The sequence below is a fragment of the Indicator indicator genome, chromosome 21, assembly GCF_027791375.1.
Source record: "Indicator indicator isolate 239-I01 chromosome 21, UM_Iind_1.1, whole genome shotgun sequence".
In the NCBI taxonomy this organism is placed as follows: Eukaryota; Metazoa; Chordata; class Aves; order Piciformes; family Indicatoridae; genus Indicator; species Indicator indicator.
In genome coordinates this window covers 7,747,349-7,766,755 of record NC_072030.1, presented here as the reverse complement: position 1 = coordinate 7,766,755, position 19,407 = coordinate 7,747,349, and the positions used below count along the sequence as shown (strand labels likewise).

At 36.9% G+C, this 19,407-nt stretch overlaps 1 protein-coding gene across 1 annotated transcript in view; it reads right to left on the bottom strand.

Moving 5' to 3' along the window:
* SPON1 (spondin 1) overlaps positions 1-19,407 on the bottom strand; it is a 140,192-nt gene that overhangs the window by 96,809 nt on the left and 23,976 nt on the right. The window contains exons 3-4 of the mRNA XM_054390588.1: positions 14,012-14,145; positions 1,353-1,426 (exon numbers count right to left, since the gene is read on the bottom strand). Coding sequence (XP_054246563.1) covers positions 1,353-1,426; positions 14,012-14,145 — 208 coding nt within the window. The remainder of the gene's footprint in view (positions 1-1,352; positions 1,427-14,011; positions 14,146-19,407) is intronic.

Sequence of the window (19,407 nt, the reverse complement as noted above, 5' to 3'; positions counted from 1 at the left end):
AGTATTCATTGATAAGGATTACAGCTCAAAATCAACAGATGACAGCAAATATGCCATAACACATACTCCAGTAAATAAATTTGAATTAAACTCTTCTTTTCTTTGCTTACTTTTAAGTTGGGCTACACTAAAGTAGAATCCTGAAGTATTTGGATCTTATTTATAGCTGGATACATTTATTTAAATCTACATTTTTAAAGAAGAAGACACAAGTATTTCAGTCTTCTTGAGATTCAAATCAGGTTTCTTTGAGCTTTTTATTTAATATGGACCTCAAAACACAACAGGTTTGAAATCTGTGAATGGCCAAACTATATAAATTAATAGATTCATAGAACGGTCTAGGTTGGAAGGGACCTCAAAAATCATCTAGTTCCAACACCCTGCCATGAGCAGGGACACCTTCCACCAGACCAGGTCACTCAAAGCTCATGAGCTCTGGGCTTGGACATCTCCAGGAAAGAGGCATTCATGACCTCCCTAGGGCAGCCTGTTCCAGCATCTCACCACCCTCACTGTAAAGAATTTCTTTGTAATTTCCAATCTAAATCTACCCTCCTCAGGCTGCAAGTCATTCCCTCTTGTCCTATCACTACAAGCCCTTGTAAAGAGTCCCTTTCCAGCTTTCTTGTAGGTACTGGAAGACCACTATACTGTGGCCCTGGGCTTTCTTTTCTCAAGGCTGAGCAGCCCCAACTCTTGCAGCCTGTCCTTATAGGGGAGGTACTCCATCCCTCTGATCATCTTTTGGCTCTCCTCTGGACCTGCTCCAGCAGTTCAAGGTCCCTCTTATGTTGGGGGTACCAGAACTGCACTCGAGGTGGGGTCTCATGAGAGCAGAATAGAGGAGCAGAATTGCCTCCCTCATCCTGGTGGTCACACTGCCTTTGCTACCTCCCAGGACACAGTTGGCTTCCTGGGCTGCAAGTGCACACTGCTGGCTCATGTTGAGTTTTTCATCAACTGACACCCCCAAGTCCTTCTCCTTGAGAGCACTCTCAAGACACTTCTCTCCCAACATATATTCTATATCCTTCAACAGGGTACAATAGCCAACTGCAATACTTAGGTTTAGGAAAGGATGAAGTAGCCCAGGATTTAATATACTAAGTGCTCTGGAGACAAACGAGTTTCACACAAAGACCATGTAAAAAGGGTGTAAGTATCACACCTAAAGACAGGCTAGGAAGATTATATGAGGAGCAGTAAATGTCACAAGAAAAAACTGAATAGGAGATCCCATATCTGAACCTGGATGAAACTGTTCAAGGTGTTAAAGCCTTAGCTTGATTCGAGTTAAGAGAAATAAGAACAACACAAGAAGGTCTGAAAGATGTTTTAGTTTACCTTACCTTGTTCACAAATTCTTTTTGTGAGAGAGCCCTCATCTTGAAAATAAATTATGCGCTTCTGCACAATACTGGCTCTACAAAGAAAAACCAAGAGTTTAAAAATATATTTATTGCTTAAAGGAAGAAGAAAATGCATAATGATAAAATAGCAGAAGGACAGAACAGGCCTGCTAAAACCTAGGAATATTTCCCTCTTCTGATATAGATGCGTAATAGAAGACTACAGAGAGGGTATCTTCATTCCAACTTGCACTGGAATTTCATTACCTTTTACAGGCACTTGAAACATTATTACTTTTAGAGAAGTGATCATAGTAATATGGTGAGGAGCTGTGCACTCTTGAAACGCATTACAGTCAACTGAATATTCAATATTTCAATCAAATCTTACATTAAAATACTGAGATTACATTAAATTTCAGAAAAACAGCACAGCTAAAGCAAGCAGCTGTTTATAGGCAATTAGATGGCATTCTGAAGACATAAATATCATAAAAAACGGGAGTTAGAAAAAGAGCTAGCATAAGCAGTTCAAAGGTTCCAAAAGACAAGTCTCTTTAACTGAATCTAGAATATCTTATACTTTTATTTCAAACAAAATATAAGTTGGTAAGCCCCAGTTTAGTGGGGGGCAGGGAGGAAAAGCCAGAATTACTGTGCAATTTTATTTTTTTACAGCTGGAGTAGTACAGCTGAAATTTAGCTAATATATAGCCTCCCACCTGAGAGACCATAAATTGAATTTTGTGTAAAGGCTCTTCAAGTCAGCACAGCAGCAAGGTAAGTTCCCCTACCACTGTATGGCAAGTGTCAGAAATAAAAATCAACTGTAAAACATGTTCAAATAGCTCAGGTAACAACTTCCAGTCCTAAACAAACAAATTTAATTCACATGTAAAATTTATCATCTTTCTGTAAGAAAAGAGAATTTAATTAAATTCAAAGACACCCTTTGGACAGAGTTTTCTGAGGGGTACATACTTTGTCACTCTTCTTTGTTTACCAGAAAGAGTGTAGTTTTCCAGAAACATTTTTTACCATTGCTTGTATTTTAAACTCTAAAAGACAAGCCAGATTCTTGTTTTATCTCAACTTTACAGGCAAATAGTTATCTTGATCCTACTAGAGTTATTCCCCATTCACACCCATTGAAGAGAGCAGAAAAATAAGACGATATATGTTTTTAGAAGTGTTGCAGTGATGCAAGCCTTTCTTTGACAATTAACAGAGATCGGATACAAGTTTACTATGCTTTCTTTGCCAAGATACAAGGTCACAGTAGGATATGAAAGAATCCTCCTTTTCAGATTATAAAGCAGCCAGAAGAATAACTGAATTTTGTAAACCTCTTACAGCTAGATCAAACTGGAAAGAATGCTGGAACTACAGCTTCCTCTCATCCTTAGAGCTGGCAACTTCTACAGGAAGATATGGGAAAGGACAACACAGGCAAGCAACCACAACTATGAAAAAATATTGTGAAACAAAACAGCAAGACTGACTTTTTACAAAAAGGGCATGATCTGCCAGTATTTGGTGAAGGGGAACTCCTAGGCCTCATCTTTACAGGACAGTGTTTACACTAGGGATAAATATGAGCCTGTAGCAAATAATAGGAACCAAATGAAATCCAGAGTCAGTTAAATATGTCTTTTATTAATATAAGAAGTGTCATGGGACAATTTAAATGGTGCCAGAAGAGACTGACCAAGTATGTGAGAAGTAGAATGAAAGTTTTCTGAGAAATCTTTTCCAGAGATTCCTAGCAAGAAACAGGAGAGAGAAAAATAAAACAAATAAAACCACAAAAATGACAACTAGCAAGAATATGAGCCTAATGGCCAGCCTGTGACACTGACATGCTACCTTAGTTTCTCCAGGCTTCACATTCAAAACAGAGAGAACTTAGATACTGTTTTGGATGTTACACTACAACTGGGAGTCAATACTTTCAGACAGCCTCGATGAAACATGTACAACTTTTGATACACTGTTGATGATAGTTTTTCAAACACTGTGCCGTCCACTGGAAAACAGTCATGTAGAATGACTGATAAAAGGCAAAGTAACGGTGAGCTGTGCTGAAATGTATATGCATTGTCAAGATGCTTTAATTTCTTATACACTGAGCTTAAAGCTACTGTTTAGAAAGGCAGATCCCAGCCTGGATGGAATAATGGAGGTACAACAGTACAGTACAGGGCATCTGCTACTCACACCACCACAGCTAACACAGCCACCAGCCTTATAGGTGATTTTAGCAAAAGCACAGCAACCTTGTCAAAGAACCTGATTTCTTCACCTCCGTTTGGTACTTGTGGGGCCACATCTACAGTATTACAGACAGTTCAGGATTGCCCAGTTAGAGAAAGACATTGCATTACTAGAGAAAGTCCAGTGAAGGGTCATCAAGATCACAAAGTTCACAGAGCCTATCATGTCTGAGGAGAGGCTGAGAGAAACAGGTACACTCAGTCCAAAGAAGAAAATGTAAAGGAAAGATCTTACTGCCTGTTGTAGGTTGGATTCAAGCACTGCAAATATAGAGGCAATTTAGAAGAAGAGTATTTCTGTTGGTCTTAAGATTTGAAGAAAAGAATAAGGAAGATGATCTAAAGGTTTCCCCCCCCTCCCCCCCTTTTCTTCCATAGAAACAACAACAGTATTCCTAAAGCTGCTCTGGATTTTTGTTTTATGACATTTCCTGTTTGTTAATATCCCAAATGCAATTTATGTATCTTTGGTAGAGAAGTTTCCCAGCAGGATGATATAATCATTGTGAAACTGCTGGAGAGGGACCTAGGGAAGCCTTTCAGAGCAGGTTCTCCCCGTGTAGAAAGTATCATCTCCTTAGCTTTCAGTCATAAGCATTATAAATTATAATGTAAAGATAAAATCAGAAATGATTGGGCAGGACTGCATGGCTGGATGATACATTTATTTTATTATTTTAAGTTTTGTATAGCAGGTGGAAACAATCTATTGAAGGTGGAAGTTAGTTTCTACCAAGCTGGTGAGCCCAAAGTCATGTTGCCCAATTGCTACATTCATTGAGCTGGCTTGTGATAAGGACTGATGCAAAGAACTAACAAATACTAAAATTAAATCAAAGCAAAACCCCACAACTTATAAAGCACTGTTTTATTTCTGCTTAAAAAGTCTATGCAGCTTGTATGAAACCAAAGCCTTAATTCCTCTCAGTGCTCAAGAGAAGCAAAAGAAGAGGCAACAATGCCCCACATTTTTGGTCTGTATCCTGCCTTGCCTGCTATGCCAGGATGTGGTATTTCAAACCCTCCCGTATATACTACTCTTCACCAGTCCTCAAATTCCTTGCTGTCACAATGTGACTTGTGTTGGTTTTGCCATTACTGCACAGTGAGTGTGGACAGAAAAAATAATTTAAAAAGCATATTTGTTGCTTTACAGTATTTCTTTTATTTTAAATATATTATTCTTTCCTCTTGAGCCACCTTTCCCCACTCCAGATTACAAGGTACTAAAAAGCCCCTACAAACCAAATCTTTTTTTTAAAGTATTATATTAAAAAAGCAAACTAAGTAAAACATCAGCATGAGTGCCCAGTTAATGAAGTTTGAAGAAGTTCCCCAAAACTGGAAAAAAGTATTTGATGCTCTCAAACCCAGAAAAATCTGCACTAAGCAGACTAAACTAACACCCACTCGAACTCAGCTAACTTGATTTGATATTAAAATGCTTAATACTAATTCTTAAGAGAAACCTTAATATCATGAATGTATTTACTTAGGGAAGTTTAATTTTGATACTGTCTTCAGTAACTGAGGCTAAGTCTAATACCATAAATGCACTGGATGTGGAACTGTCAGCTGAAAAGACTTCCCATGTCCCTAGTGCAGCTGTGACACTCGCTTCAGCTTTCAAGAATTAACAGCTGTAACAACTGAATCTCTTCTACCTTGTCTTTTCTAAGAGCTTTCACTGACAGTTGAGGCTGCAGCCTCCTGAACATGCAGACAAACAATGCCAAGAGATACTGGTTGTTTATGCTGAATGACTTGAGTACAGAGAAATGAAAACAAAGAATGAACCAATAAAGATAAAAGGGTTGAACTGTGTAATTTCCCCCTTTTTTTGTTTTTTCTTCATTCTGAAGGGACAGTACAAGGGAAGAAGGCGCATTCAAATTGAATTTGAGAAATACTGAAAGACCACCTTGCTCATGCAATACAATTATCAAAGAATGATCAAACTAATCCATGCCATTTTTCTACAGTTCATACAATTATTTTGCTTGCAAAAATTATTTGTAGTAGGGCTTTGTACCAAATACTGTTGCAAAACTTTGGTGCATAGATTTCTGGGGAATGTAATGTCAGGGAACCTGCATAGCAGGGGTTTTGCTCTGCAGGCTTCATCCCTAAAAATACCAAATGCAATACAACTTTCTTTTGTCTGATTACCTGCCACACCAGTAACACCAGTAGCAGTTTTGCTCTAACAGATCAGAAAACAAAGCTAGCCCCAGTAACCTATTAATATATAAAAACATCCATACCAGAGCTGTGCTCTTCAGTCTGTTTAGGACCTCTATAAGGAAATAAGCTGTCTCCTTTAAAGTGTACTCTGGCAGCACCACTGACAAAGGCCCAGAGCTCTCTTCTTCTTTGGACATTAAAGTTACCGAAGTACAGATTACCCTCAGAAACTTTCACTAACCTGTTGTCTTTTATCATGTCCCAATCAATCCAGGAACAGAAGGTCAACGCCCAATCATTTACAAAACCACCTATATATGGGATTGAGGGAGATCTTGATGGATTCCAGGACAAAATTACAGCACAATTGAGGTTTCGTTCACTAGTTGAATTTCAAGTATATTGATGGCAGCAGTGCCCAGGGTATGCATGCCTTGAACCTCAAAGGACCATGCTAATCAAATCAGCTACAGTAATCCTTGAAGTTTAAAGACCACAAAGGCTGGGTCAGTGGCAATTTTACCCGATTCAGTTTATTGTGAGAAAGGAATTTGATATTGGATGTTTGACTAGGTTAGGAGAACACAAAGGCTGGAATGAGGATTGGTGTGGAAGAGATTTATAAGCATGGGAATTGACATGGGCATCAATTGTGAATTAGATGGCTGAAGGCTCGAAGGAATAGGAATCAGGAAGCTGAATGGGATGGTAAGAAATTTTGCAGCTTAAGTAACAGCAGACCTTCAACATATGAAATAAATAGTAATGGCTATTACTACTATTACTACAGCACAGCAAAACCAAAAGGACCAAGAAAGGAAATCAAGAAACAAGAATTGCCAGATAGGTTGCATGAAAACGAGAAAACCACTCAGAGTTAAGGAAATGGTTTAGGGGTGAACTTTGTAGAGCAGGGTTATTGGTGGGACATGGTGATCCTGAGGGTCTTTTCCAACCTGAACATTTCTATGATTCTATGATCCTATGAAATACTGATGCTGTAAGGTGCAGAAATTGGTGTTAGGAAATGGATCAAAAATTGTCTGAGATATGCATAGGAAGAGTAAGAACAAAGTCTAGTCATCTCTCTTCCTCTTTGCTACAGCAATAGGCTGTCAGACTGTGGATGTGATTACATATAGATTACACACTTTAGCTCCCCAAAAGAGTCTGAGGTCATGAAACTCCTTGGAAGTGACTGATTTCTTCTCAAGGTGTTTTGAAGCCTTTTCAATAACCCAGCATACAGCAGTAGGGACAGGGAAAACCCCAACAATATCAAGAAGCCTTTTTCCTCTGTGAGGCTCCCCAAGTCTTGTTGACCCAGATAAAAGTCATCATTTCATGGAGGAGGTGATTACTATCATGCTTAAGGGACCAGGGATTAAGCAAAAGCTACACAGTCTGTACTTCCCACAATCATCAGGACAAGGAGAACACATGATATAGAAGTGTTGAAAGGGCATTGTGAACAGTAGTAAGTAGTAACTGAAAGGATTAAGATGATAAATTACCCTTCATATTAGCAGCTTTGAGAAGCAGGCATAGACTGGAATACATCCCTTCCAAGTTTTATTTGGAACAAAAGTGCAATTAATCAGATTCTTAACTTCATTAGAAGCTCTAAAAGAGACATTTTAACATGGATAGAGATACACCAAGTGTGGTAAGAGAGACAGGAGGAAACAGAGGAAGGGTTCAGACATCGTAGAGACAAGCAGGGGTGCTTCTTTCAGATATGTGTACACAGAATAGGCAAGTTGATTATGGTTTTGATATTAACACCCAAGCAATGAAATTTAAAATTTCCAATAGTTGGCTTAGGTTTGAAATTGAAGCAAAAAAGGAAACAAATCAGATCTTCAAGACAAAGATATAATGTATACATATCTGACTATTTTATATAGCAGGCAGTCATTTGCTGTCACCAAATATTTACAGACCGAAAGAAATGCTTGCTTCGAAAATTAAAGACACACAATTATCAGATATGCTGATGTTGAATGTTTTGGAAACCTAGATTATGCCATGCAATATTATGCTACTGTTGATTGTGAGATGACACTCTGAGAGCTGACTGCTCTTCTACTGAAATCAATTACCAACTTCAGTTTCACTTAAACAGAGGAAAATCACAGCCTGAATTTCTTTCGATGCATGAGCAGCCACTGGAAAACTATAAAATTATAAGGACAGCACATAAAACACTATTCTTGCTGAGCCAAGTGGCTGCATGAGTTTAGCTTTGTTTTATTTACTTGCCTGAATATAGTAGTTTGTGAGCAGAACTATGTGTGGCAGAAATAGAGAACGGAAATGAAAAGCTATTTGCATTTTTCACTATATGGAAGTCAATGCTTTGACCATGATTTATTAAAAATACCTGTATTAACTTTGATTAACATGATCATTTCTCTATGAACCATCATTAAATGGTGGTACCTCAATGCATGGCATCATCTCTGCAATGTGGAACATTTGTCTATTTTGTATACAAGTTCCTTGTCTCATCATACATCCACTTGAGCAAGCAAGTATAAGGGAACTGCACCATGAGAGATCACACCTTTCTTCCTATGTACAGACAAGACTATATTCCATCTTCAGAGAAATCTATTGGAAGAAACATGAAGAGAGGTCATCTGTAGAACTTAACAAGGTTGTTGATACATATTAAGGGCATCACCAGGCCGTACATGCTTGCAGTGAGTGTGTGTCAAGCTCATTATCCTCCTGATGAACAGAGCTGATTCCTCCTCTAGACACAAAGCCCTTACATATCCAAGTCTATCTGTTCTGCAGCAAACAAAAGCCCAGAAACCATTAAAGAAATCAAGTATACTTTCTGGTGCAGCACAAGACTTCAAACTATATTCTGCTGAACCAGTGAACTGACTGAGCAATAAATCCATTTTTTTTCTGGAAAGCAGTACAAGAAGCATCCAGACTCCTGCTGTTGAGATAGCAAAGATAATTAAAGCATGCCTAATGAAGTAGGAAAGACAGAAAAATTGGGTACCTAATTACTGCAAAGAGACGGAAGGAATGGCCCACACAATTACTGAATTTAATATTTTAATTCTTTCACAAATCCCCTCAAAAAAAAAAAAAAAAAGACACATCATATAAGTAGAAACACAACAAGAATCAATTCAACAGCTACTTTACACAAAGAACAATTCCCTTTCTAGGTGTTTTTTTCCCTTCATAATTTCTGAAGAAATGCAATAATACTTGTAGCTGTTCCTTTAAGGAAACAAATCAGAATTGATTTTGTGGTGCTTTGTACGAACAACAACAAAAAAACAAACAAACAAAAATAAGGGAATCAAATACCATGTTCAGGTTCTAAGACCCTTTATTTATATAATACATCATTCTCAGAGACACTCCAGTTAATATATTTAAATCTACACGAGAATTTAAATACCATTCAATATAAGTAAGGATGTCAGAATCGGATACTTCAACTCAGCACTTTGCCTTCCATACTGAAATACAGATGGGCTTGAAATTTTAACTGTAAAATGTGCTAGGCAGAGCTCTTCTAGATTTTTGTGGACATGCAGACAGTTCAGCAAATACTGAATTCAGCATGCTAGAAAAAGAAAAAATTGCTACCATAGAAAATTTTATACAAAACAGCATGCCCAATACAGCTTCTTAACGGCAGGTGTACTTCTATACCCTCATAGACACAGTCTTGAAATACCAGCACAGGCTGTATTATGAAGGAGCAAATGACCAATGTGATGTGCCACCTTTATGAGTAATTAACATTAGTCATTGTAACATCTAAGAACTTCCAAAGTGTTTTAAGATTATGAACATTTCAACTCCCTTCTCTGGGTCTATAGGTATTTTGAATAACAGAGGATCTTGTTCAGGTGTTCTAACTGCACATTAAAGCTTCTTATGGGCACATACTGAATAAAATCATTGTTCATAAAAATTAAAAAGCCATATTATGTTAACTCAGCTTTTTCATTAACTCATTTCATCATCCTAGGCCAAATTTACCCTTCATTTTTGTGGATGTCAAATGAGGATATTAATGTTGTTTACTATAGTATATGTCTGCGTGACAGTGGGCTCATTGGTGCCCTGGTTTTAATCTATCTGAGGCAAAAATCTATCTGTAAACTGTAGAATTAGTATGACATTTTGATTAATAAATACATATTGGGAAAAAAAAAAAAAAAGAAGCATATTCAATCAAAATAAAGCCTTCAGTTCCTGACATAAGACAAATCACTTAACATGAGTTAACCGTGGATTGAGAAAGCTTTATTTCAGTTCATGTAGTTAGAAAAGAAATGGCTTTAAAACATTCAGTAATAAAAAATGAAAGCATTTTTGATGTCATCAATAGTGACTCTGCTTCACGTTTTGGAAGGTAATCGAATTATGACTATCATGATAATTTCTATTCCTTTCCTCTCTGTTTCCCCTCAAAAACTGACAATGGCACTGAAGTCAAATTAAACATCTGTTTGTAAAATAAACTGGAGTGCTACTGACAGCTGCTGCCGAATTGCAAATGTTCTACAGCTGTCAGGCTGTAAATTAACAATGATCTCCATTTACAAACAGCAAACAAGAAAATTATGGAATATTTTTTTCATTCCTTTACTTGAAATTTATCAAAACACAGACTCTACTAGAGACGTAGCCAGAAAGAAATCAGTTTACTGTTTTACTCCCCCACGTACTGGGAGCAAAATTCAGACAAAATCAGATTTCACTGCAGTATTCTTCAGAGAACTTCCCTCCTTACATGTCTTAAATCTTTTTGTATTTTCTCTTTAGGATATGTAAACAGATGTAATAAATCTTTGAGGGTTTATCCTTCTCCAAAACATTTTTTTCATTAAAAAATACTATTAACGATTTGTCTTGATTTTTCATACATCTTTCTAGATTTGTATATAAACAGGTACATCAAGCTAGCAGATTTTTCCAAAGTTTGGATTAAAATGCTTACAGATCGATTACATAAGAATTAGAAGCTGGGATTTTTTAGGCAGCAATGTTCATATATTTAAAACAAACTACATGAGTTTAGAATCCACTTGGAACTCACTGAAGGATTTCAAGTTCAGGGTGGTTACATATGGATCAGTGTTTTCACTAATAACTTGAATGATGGAATAGAGAACAAGTTACTGATTGCAGACAGTATCAATCTGTAATTAATGCTAAACATAAAGTCCTAGTTTTAGATAAGGGGAATTATTTGAACAAAGACAAAAAGGAAAAAAGCCAATGAGAGAAGTATTTGATATCAGGATGCAGGAAGTTTAGTGGATCAGAAGCTGAACACAAGGAAATGCAATTCCTATGAAAAATAGCAAATGCTACCGTGGAAGCACTTTCTCTAAGACCATGAACAGTTGTGTAAGATATATGCCCCACCTTCCAGGCTGTCCAGGTCAATATATATATTGCAATATATGCAAGTCAGTAGACTAGGAACAGAGTCCAAAATGCTGCCATTCTCTTTTGAAAATTCGAAAAGAAAATGATTGGATAGTCTCCAATTCAAACATATATATTGATAATAAAAACTATCCACACACCCTCACACAGAAAAAAAATGCAGAGGGCTTTTGTTTCCTCTAAAACTCAAGGTTTCAGAATTTTTCCATGAAAGCTTTGAACAACTATTTAAAATAATAACTTCTTTTAGACTTCTGGTTTTATCATGTCATTAAAGTTCTCACAAATGACAGAACGATTTTGAAAACTGCATCCAACATTTCTATGCTGTTCTATAGGAACTGGCCATAAAGAATGTTCATAAAGAATGCTGACTGTAAACTCCAATTCAGATGTGGTCAAAGCTTTACATACAATAGAAGAAATGCAAATGTTTTTAATGCCAAAACCATACCAGTGATTGCTATGTAAGGTGCCACTGAGAACTGCACTGCAGCACAAACAAATACCATGTTATAATGTTCATTGTGGCATCAGCAACTCATTCTAATGATGACTGTTTCATTATTCGAGCTTTGAACTCTTCTCAGGAATGGAGCAGTTACTTACACTTTGAGGTCAATAAAGCAACCACTAGGACCAAGCTTTTATTTCTCACGTAATATTTACCAGAAAGTACCTAACAACTTCCTTTCACTTTCAGCAGCAGATGCACACCTAAGATATCGGCAACCCACAGTAAATAAGGAGTCGTAACACCAAAAACCTTTCCCTTCCTTCTGAACTTCAATTTCTAAATCATTCTTTCAGCTGCCCAAACAAACTTTGGGAACCAGTGCCAACCAGCTAACCTAAATCTGTATTGGTATTTCCCTTTTATCTTGGTACTTACTACTGATGTACCTTGCCAGCGGGCTGAGGTTATATGCCACTGATTTACTCTGGTGATTTTTAAGGCAATTCTGACTGTGTTACTTTTTAGAGCCTATCTTGAGCTGAGTTACTAAAGCAAGTACCTGACTATAAAAACCAGTGTTGAACAACCAGTATGACTTGACCAGCAGTAAGAAGAGAGAAGAAACATTTATTAAGATTGTTGCAGTTGGTGGTATTTTACTACATTCTTTTGCTGACAAGACCCAGGCAGGCCCCTGAACCCACTTCAGCCACAGACATGTTAAGTTTCAGTAAGAAAAGTATAGTTCTTGGGTTGATTGTTGCGGATTTTTTTTGTTTCGGTTTGGGTTTTTTTGTAATGCCGATTCTGTTTAGGACAGTAATGAAAAAGTGAGTAAAACCATCAGCTTGTGTTATTGTGTATCACTATTGGATTGGATTGAAGTTTAAAGCTTGTCTCTTTAAAATGGTGTGCAAAACATCATCACCTTAGCATTACACTACTGAAGCAGTAGTTGTCTCAAGCAGTATTTGCCATGCAACTAAGAGGGAGGCAGTACTTGAAGGGAGAAGCAAATAATTTTACTGATAAACAGCTCAGCAACACTGAAAGAATCTTCCCAATTGCTGAAGGAGCTCCCATAAAGCTCCATATATAAACGCTAGCACAACCTGCCTCACCAGCCAGCAAGCAGCAGGTTTCACATTTTTACTGCAATGCAATGCACATTCATCTGTCCTGAGCTTAAAAAAAGACTGTGTATTTCTGAACTGCTTCAGTGCACATTAAAACTGACAATCTGAGACAAAATTATTTTAGTGATACTGAGAGGCAGCAGGTAGAAGCACACTGCCAAAGATTTGAGAGTATTCCACAGCCAGTGTCAGGGCTGGGGATAGATCATCCCCATAGATGTGGAAGAGGATATTTGCCTTCTGTGCCAATCAGCAAAAGGAGAAGGAAGTAAAGCAAAGAGTGAGAGGAGAGCAGCTAGGGACCAGTTTTGCTGGTGGCAATTTTGCAGCCTGTTTAGAAATTGGTTGCAATTTTACTAACACATTTTCTTGAATCAGCCTTGACTTATCCTCAGCAGAACCTTTGTGTTAGCGTTTCCTTGAAAGCGTAGAGGTCATCTCAGCAACTGCAAAAACTTATCCTAGACATAGATTCAACGCAAAGAAATCTCAGTTGTCCATGCATATTTGACAAATCTGTCCTATTGACAAGTAAAATCTTAGGAAGAGACAGGACAATGTTTCTCCTGTAGTTTCCTCTGATGGAAAGAAGAATTCCACAGACAAATGAGCGGCCCTAAAGCAAGGTGCACCTAATATTACCTGTCTACTGCTTCAAAAGCATGAATACACATGCTTTAGTAAGTCGATTGTAGAAATAACAGGAAAACATCAATAAACAACCAGCACCTCTAAAATGAAAGCATTCATCTCCAAACAGAGAGATCTGTTTTTCCTGATAAAAGGTCCATTTAGAAAAGTTCTGACTCTACAAAGCATTCCTATTACTCATCTTAGCTTCATGGGTCTTTTTTTACCCATGCACTTCAACCAGATGGATGCAATATTGATCTTAAATATTCAGAACTTTTTGATTTTTAGGTGAAATAAATGGCTAAAACCTACCAAGTTTGACAAGGGTTACTGACTCAGTAGTACTAGAAGACAACTTGCAGTAACTTCTGAACAGTTGGGCTTTAAGCGTGCAAGTAGAACTACCCTTGGTCAAGTGTGTCAAAGAAGGAAAGAAGCATCTATGAACTGCAGAAGTTCTTAATGTAATAAATACTAGACTTATTATTAATTGAATTTTACTTTAATGGTTAGTTCAGTATGCCTTAAAATACTTACTTCAGAATTACACAGCCGGTACCAGCAGGAGGAGCCGTCCAAAACACCTGAATGCGTGTCCTTCGTCTAGGTGTGCTCTCAGTAACAGCAACAGGACAATTACTCATGAACTGCGTTTCTTCTTCATCTATGATCTAAGGAAATATAAAGAGAAGAATGTGGAAAGATAAAGACATACATAGCCAGCGTCTCTTGAATACGTTTTGTCAGTTCATGTTTTCCCGGAGTATATACTCTGCTTAGCTCAGCATTAATTGGGTAAATCTATTTAAAACATGCAGAAATTAAATCAAAAATTCCACAAAATAAGGACAGAATAACAGTTCAGTTCTAGGTGGACAGAAGTTGGATCTTTCTCTCTGCAAATAACCTTTTTTGTAGATTCTGATTACTGGAGCTTCCTGCTGAAAATAATAAAAGATGCATAATTTCAACTTTTTTTTTTTTTAATTGTTATGGCAACTGGTTAGGACAGACAGCACATGCTAGAGAAGAAGAGGCTTCTGTTTATTTATTTATTTTTTTTCTTTTCAGTCTAACCATTATTTAAACACATAAGGTATCAAAATACTCTCCAGGTCAAAAGAGGCAACATGTGAATCAATCATCTGTAACTCAGAGACTGTTACGTAATACAGTCTGCACATATTTTTGCCTTTTTAATTGACTAATGTTTAACAGAAAGGTTTAAGTGGTACAAGTCAACACAAAACCAGAGGCTGATTTGGAACTGATGATGTTCTAAGGTTTTTACTCAAAAGTGCTTGAGACAAAATATTTTTCTCACTACATATACACACTGATTGTACCTTAAGCCTGCAGTTCATCACATCTCAATGAAAATTCATCAGAAGCTGCCAAGTTTTATTTGGAAACAGTCAGTGTTGTGATATTTTAGAACATTTCTTCAAAATTACTCAGTGGTCCACTTTCATATGATGAAGTCACAAGTCACACTACTTTGGGTCAAGATTCAGGTAATGAATTAGAAACCTTACCATTTTGAGAAATAAGTTGAATTTATCGATTTATAACAAGACTCAACCCTGAATGAGATTTTTCAGAATTCCATTTCTAATAACATACACACTTTTTACAGATTACAAGTTAGAAGAAGCCTTCTGACAGTAAACAAACAAACATGCATCTTGACAGAAAAAAAACTATTTTACTTTCTGAAAAAGTGGCAGTATCTGTAGTTTGACCAGATCTGCTTCAGTGAGTAGGTATCTGAATTGTTCGAGCCACTGATTCTGCCAGCATTCCAAAACACTTTTCACTGAGTAAACAAACAATCCTAGTTTTCCACAGCAGAACGAAGGGGCACTGGCCCAGCAGAGTGCTAAGAAACTCTATTTAGCTGGTCAATAGGGCAATGGTTAATGAGTTTTAAATCTAAAGCTATTAATACTCAACATTTTAACGGTTAGTAGAATCTTTGTAACTAAACACAATGTATTTAGTTAGCTACCACTTTGCTAGATTTTAACTAATGTGAAGCATGGGATCTAGCGTAGGGTTAAGATGGCACTGCACGTTTCTATCTTCATTTTATAGTATTTAATACACTTAACTTGAGTGCCACAAAACCCCTAATCTACAATTCTGTCTTGGCTATCAGTTGTATTTATTTTGTCTGCATTATTCCTGCAACAGTAAAATAAAGAAATAAAACTCTTATCTTTCAGAAAGGCTGTCTCAAATTATTCAGGACCACATCAAATGACCTTTTATACATCTCGCTCTGTAATCCACTCTATCAAAATCCAATTTTGGTGGAAGCTTTGGGTGAAGACTGGGTGATTTTGTACTATCTCATACAGAATGAAATACTATTGTACATTATATAGAAGTAGGATAATTCCCATTGATTGAGCTCTTAGGAGATCATCTGAAATTTCTTAAAAGGCCAGGTTTCCTAGAAAAACAAATCCTGCAAGTAACTGTACGAGTTACATTAGCTCGATGGTCTTGTCAGATGTAAACTGCTGCTGTAGTATCAAAACTCACATTCCTGTTCAGGTCAAGAAAGATCAAGGAATTACAGGCACGCAAATAGCTGTATGATCAGGCAAAAGCTATTCAACATTGATCAAGGAACCTTCCACATATGTTGATTCTTTCAACTCTAGCTGAGCTTGTCTGACACACACTTCATTAATGAATGGTTCCTGACAAGCCCAACTGAAATGAACCCATGCTCTCAAATTATAGAGTTGCTATTTTCAATTAACCAGAACTTTACTGCTTTCCTATTCAGAGATATCATTCCCCCAGCAGTCATCATTATAAACCCATTTATAATAAATTCACATTTTAAGTAAATTCTTGGCCCCATGTGAGGCAACCCTGCTTTTTTCAATTTAAAAAACAAACAAAAAAAAGGGTATCACAAAGAACACCAAATCCAAATCCAACAATTAACAAGGAAGAAATTGTGAGCAACTGTGAGTAGTTATTATAACTCAAGTTTCTAGCTATTGCAAAGCTAGAACATAAAATATTTGTTTGAATTACAGATAGTTATTATCCTGGAATACATCCATGCCCTTTCCCAGCAGCAACAAAATAACACAGGAAGACAGGGATGTTTTCCACTTCCTACCCAATTCCTGCAACCCAGTAAATTATACATTTTTCTCAAGGAACACAGATGCCAGTAATGAAATAATTTAAAAGTTCTTGTTGCATTTTAAAACCTAATTCTGGAAGAACAGGAAGTAGTTGAGCCTCGAAGCTAAATTACTATTTCTTGCATCAAAGCAAGAAGACTTAGGCAATAAGTGTCTATTGGGAATAAAGTCATCCAAAAGGAGTCCTATTAGGAAAGCTTCTGCCTCATTTTTCACTGAAGACGCTTAAATTTTGACTGAACACAGTAAAGAACTCCTAACCTAGTTGAAAAAGCTCAAACACCAGTTAATCTGAGAGGATTAAAGAATATTTTAAATTAATTTAAATAAATCAAAGAATTATCCACATCTCAAATATACTGGTTAAAAGATGTTTGGGTTTTTTTCTTTCTATACGAGTAGAGGCTTTATCATTTATTACAAATTCTTAGAGGTGATAGAGAAAGGGTTCAGTACTGATATAACAGGATTCCAAATGGCACAATTTTAGGGTGGTGGGTGATACTATTACATTCACACATAACACAGGAGAAAGCAATAGTATGCTGGCCAATTTCGGAGTGAGAAAAGAGATAAATAATCCTTGAAAAAAATATAGTCCTGATTTTTTTTCTGGAATTGAGTCAGACCACATATGCACAAAGGAAAGAATTGGCAGGAAAAAAAGCATGCAGATTAAAATGTAACATTTGCAAAATTATAGCTTCTAAATCCCAGGTTATCTGTAATGGGAAGCCTTACGTTTTCAGAAATGGGTGAGCAAATCAACTACATGTTGGATAAAAATCCTAAAAACTAAAATAAACACTTGTCCAAAGAACCTGAGGTCTCAGAAGGGAATCTCTATGTGACCCATTCTTTAGAATCCACAAATTAAGTCTTAATTTAGTTTTTGGTGTGGGGTCTCTCCCCAGTTATGATTGTAATCTTACTGCACCTATTTATTTCTTCTGGGACACCAGTGTAAATCCTGAGGAAGACCCTTGGGAGTTAACCCAGATTTGAATGAGCATCAGAAAAAGTAGTATTTAGCTGAATTTGGGTAAATCTACAAACATGGAAGTAAGAATATTAAAAAGGAGGCTCAATGTTGCATTCTTTGCATATTCCAAACACTGATGAATTTCAGGACAAGTTTTGGCTGTTCCTGGAAAGCAGGTCTGGCTAAGTGCTTAGTTGTTAGATGAATGAGCGGTTTTCTTTTCTCAGAACTGGAACATTTCATACTGAGTAAAAGAGCTTGGATCTGTTTCTGATTTCTCTAAACTGTTACTCAAACTCTATCGTCAGATTTATATCAGCACTTAAAAAGCAGTCAAAATGCTATATACCACAAAAAGGACTTAGTATCAAGTACAAAAGAAGATTAAGTTACAAAAATCCTTTACTGGCTTGAGTCCACTTCCTCAGTTTAAAACACTGGCTAGGATCTTCAGCACCATTTCTTGTTCTGTGGACGTATCTTCACTTTCCACCCACTGAAACAGCTGCATTCTCCTGGAACAACTGAGTTAAAACAGAACAATCCCACAAAGTTCACAAGATAAGCACTTCTGTGGGCAGTTTTCTTCTTTGGAAGATCTAAGATGGAGTCTGTCTTCCAAAATGTTGCAAAACTATCTTCTCCTAGAGGAAACTTTAATGTTATAAAAAGAACTGGTAATCATATTTGGCCTTTAGAAATTAATTATGAATAGAGTTTATTGTATGGAATGGAAAACTAATAATGTACAAAAAGTCAGTTTTAAAAAAAAAAGCTACATCAAAGATAAGCTTCATATAACAAATATCTTTGACTAGTGGATGCAGTATTTCCTTCAGAGTCTGTACTTGGTATCAAAAGAATCAGAATTGGGACTTTCTATGAAATGCCAGTAATCAGTCTTGATGCAGACTATGATTCAAAGGTGTACAGCACCACAGAGCACTACTGGGTTCTCAGTAAGGTTTGCCATCTTTAGCACTGCACTAGAAAACTAGAGTTGTCTGCGAAATAGCTACACCTTGGATCACTGGAGAAAAGAGTGCAAACCTATTGAAAAAAAGCATTGCTAAAATGCACTTGCAGATTAGCACTATGTTCTAGCAACTTCTGTAATTGGAAATCAGATTTAGTCAGGTAATCATTACCCTCTCCATCTATCTGCCTCTGTGTGTCTATCTACCTGCTTGTTTTAGTATGTATTTTTTTTTCATTCCAGGCACAAGGTAGTTGGAATCATGGCAGGGCCATGCTAATGTGGAAGACTGTTCCAGTTCTATGAAGAAGTATGATGATAGACAGTCAGATCACATCTTTAGAGAATGTAAAAAGGAGAGGAAATGGATGGAAAAAGGAGAGGAAATGATACATCATTTCTAAATCATCTTCCAAGAAACGAGGGGGGAAAAAAGCCTCAACGCAAACCAGCAACACATCCCAAAAAAGCCAAAACACCACCCCAAAAAAAATATACAAAACCCAACCATCATCTGTGTGTGATACGTTCTTTGGAAAAGTATTTTAATTCTGTCCAACGGTCCTTTAAAACAAGCAATCTGAATAGTACGTTCATTGCTAAAAAAGGCTGTGTTGGATGATCAAAAGGTAAAAAAAAAACCTACTGACAGAAACCCGTATGAAAATTTTATGCATTTAAGTATCTCAAAAACTTTTACTATCAAGAATCTTATAGCCAGACTGTATTTCACGTTGCTCTCCAGCCTAAACAAACATTAAGAGCACTATTACACCTATTGTAGGGCAGGCAACAGGGCTGTTCT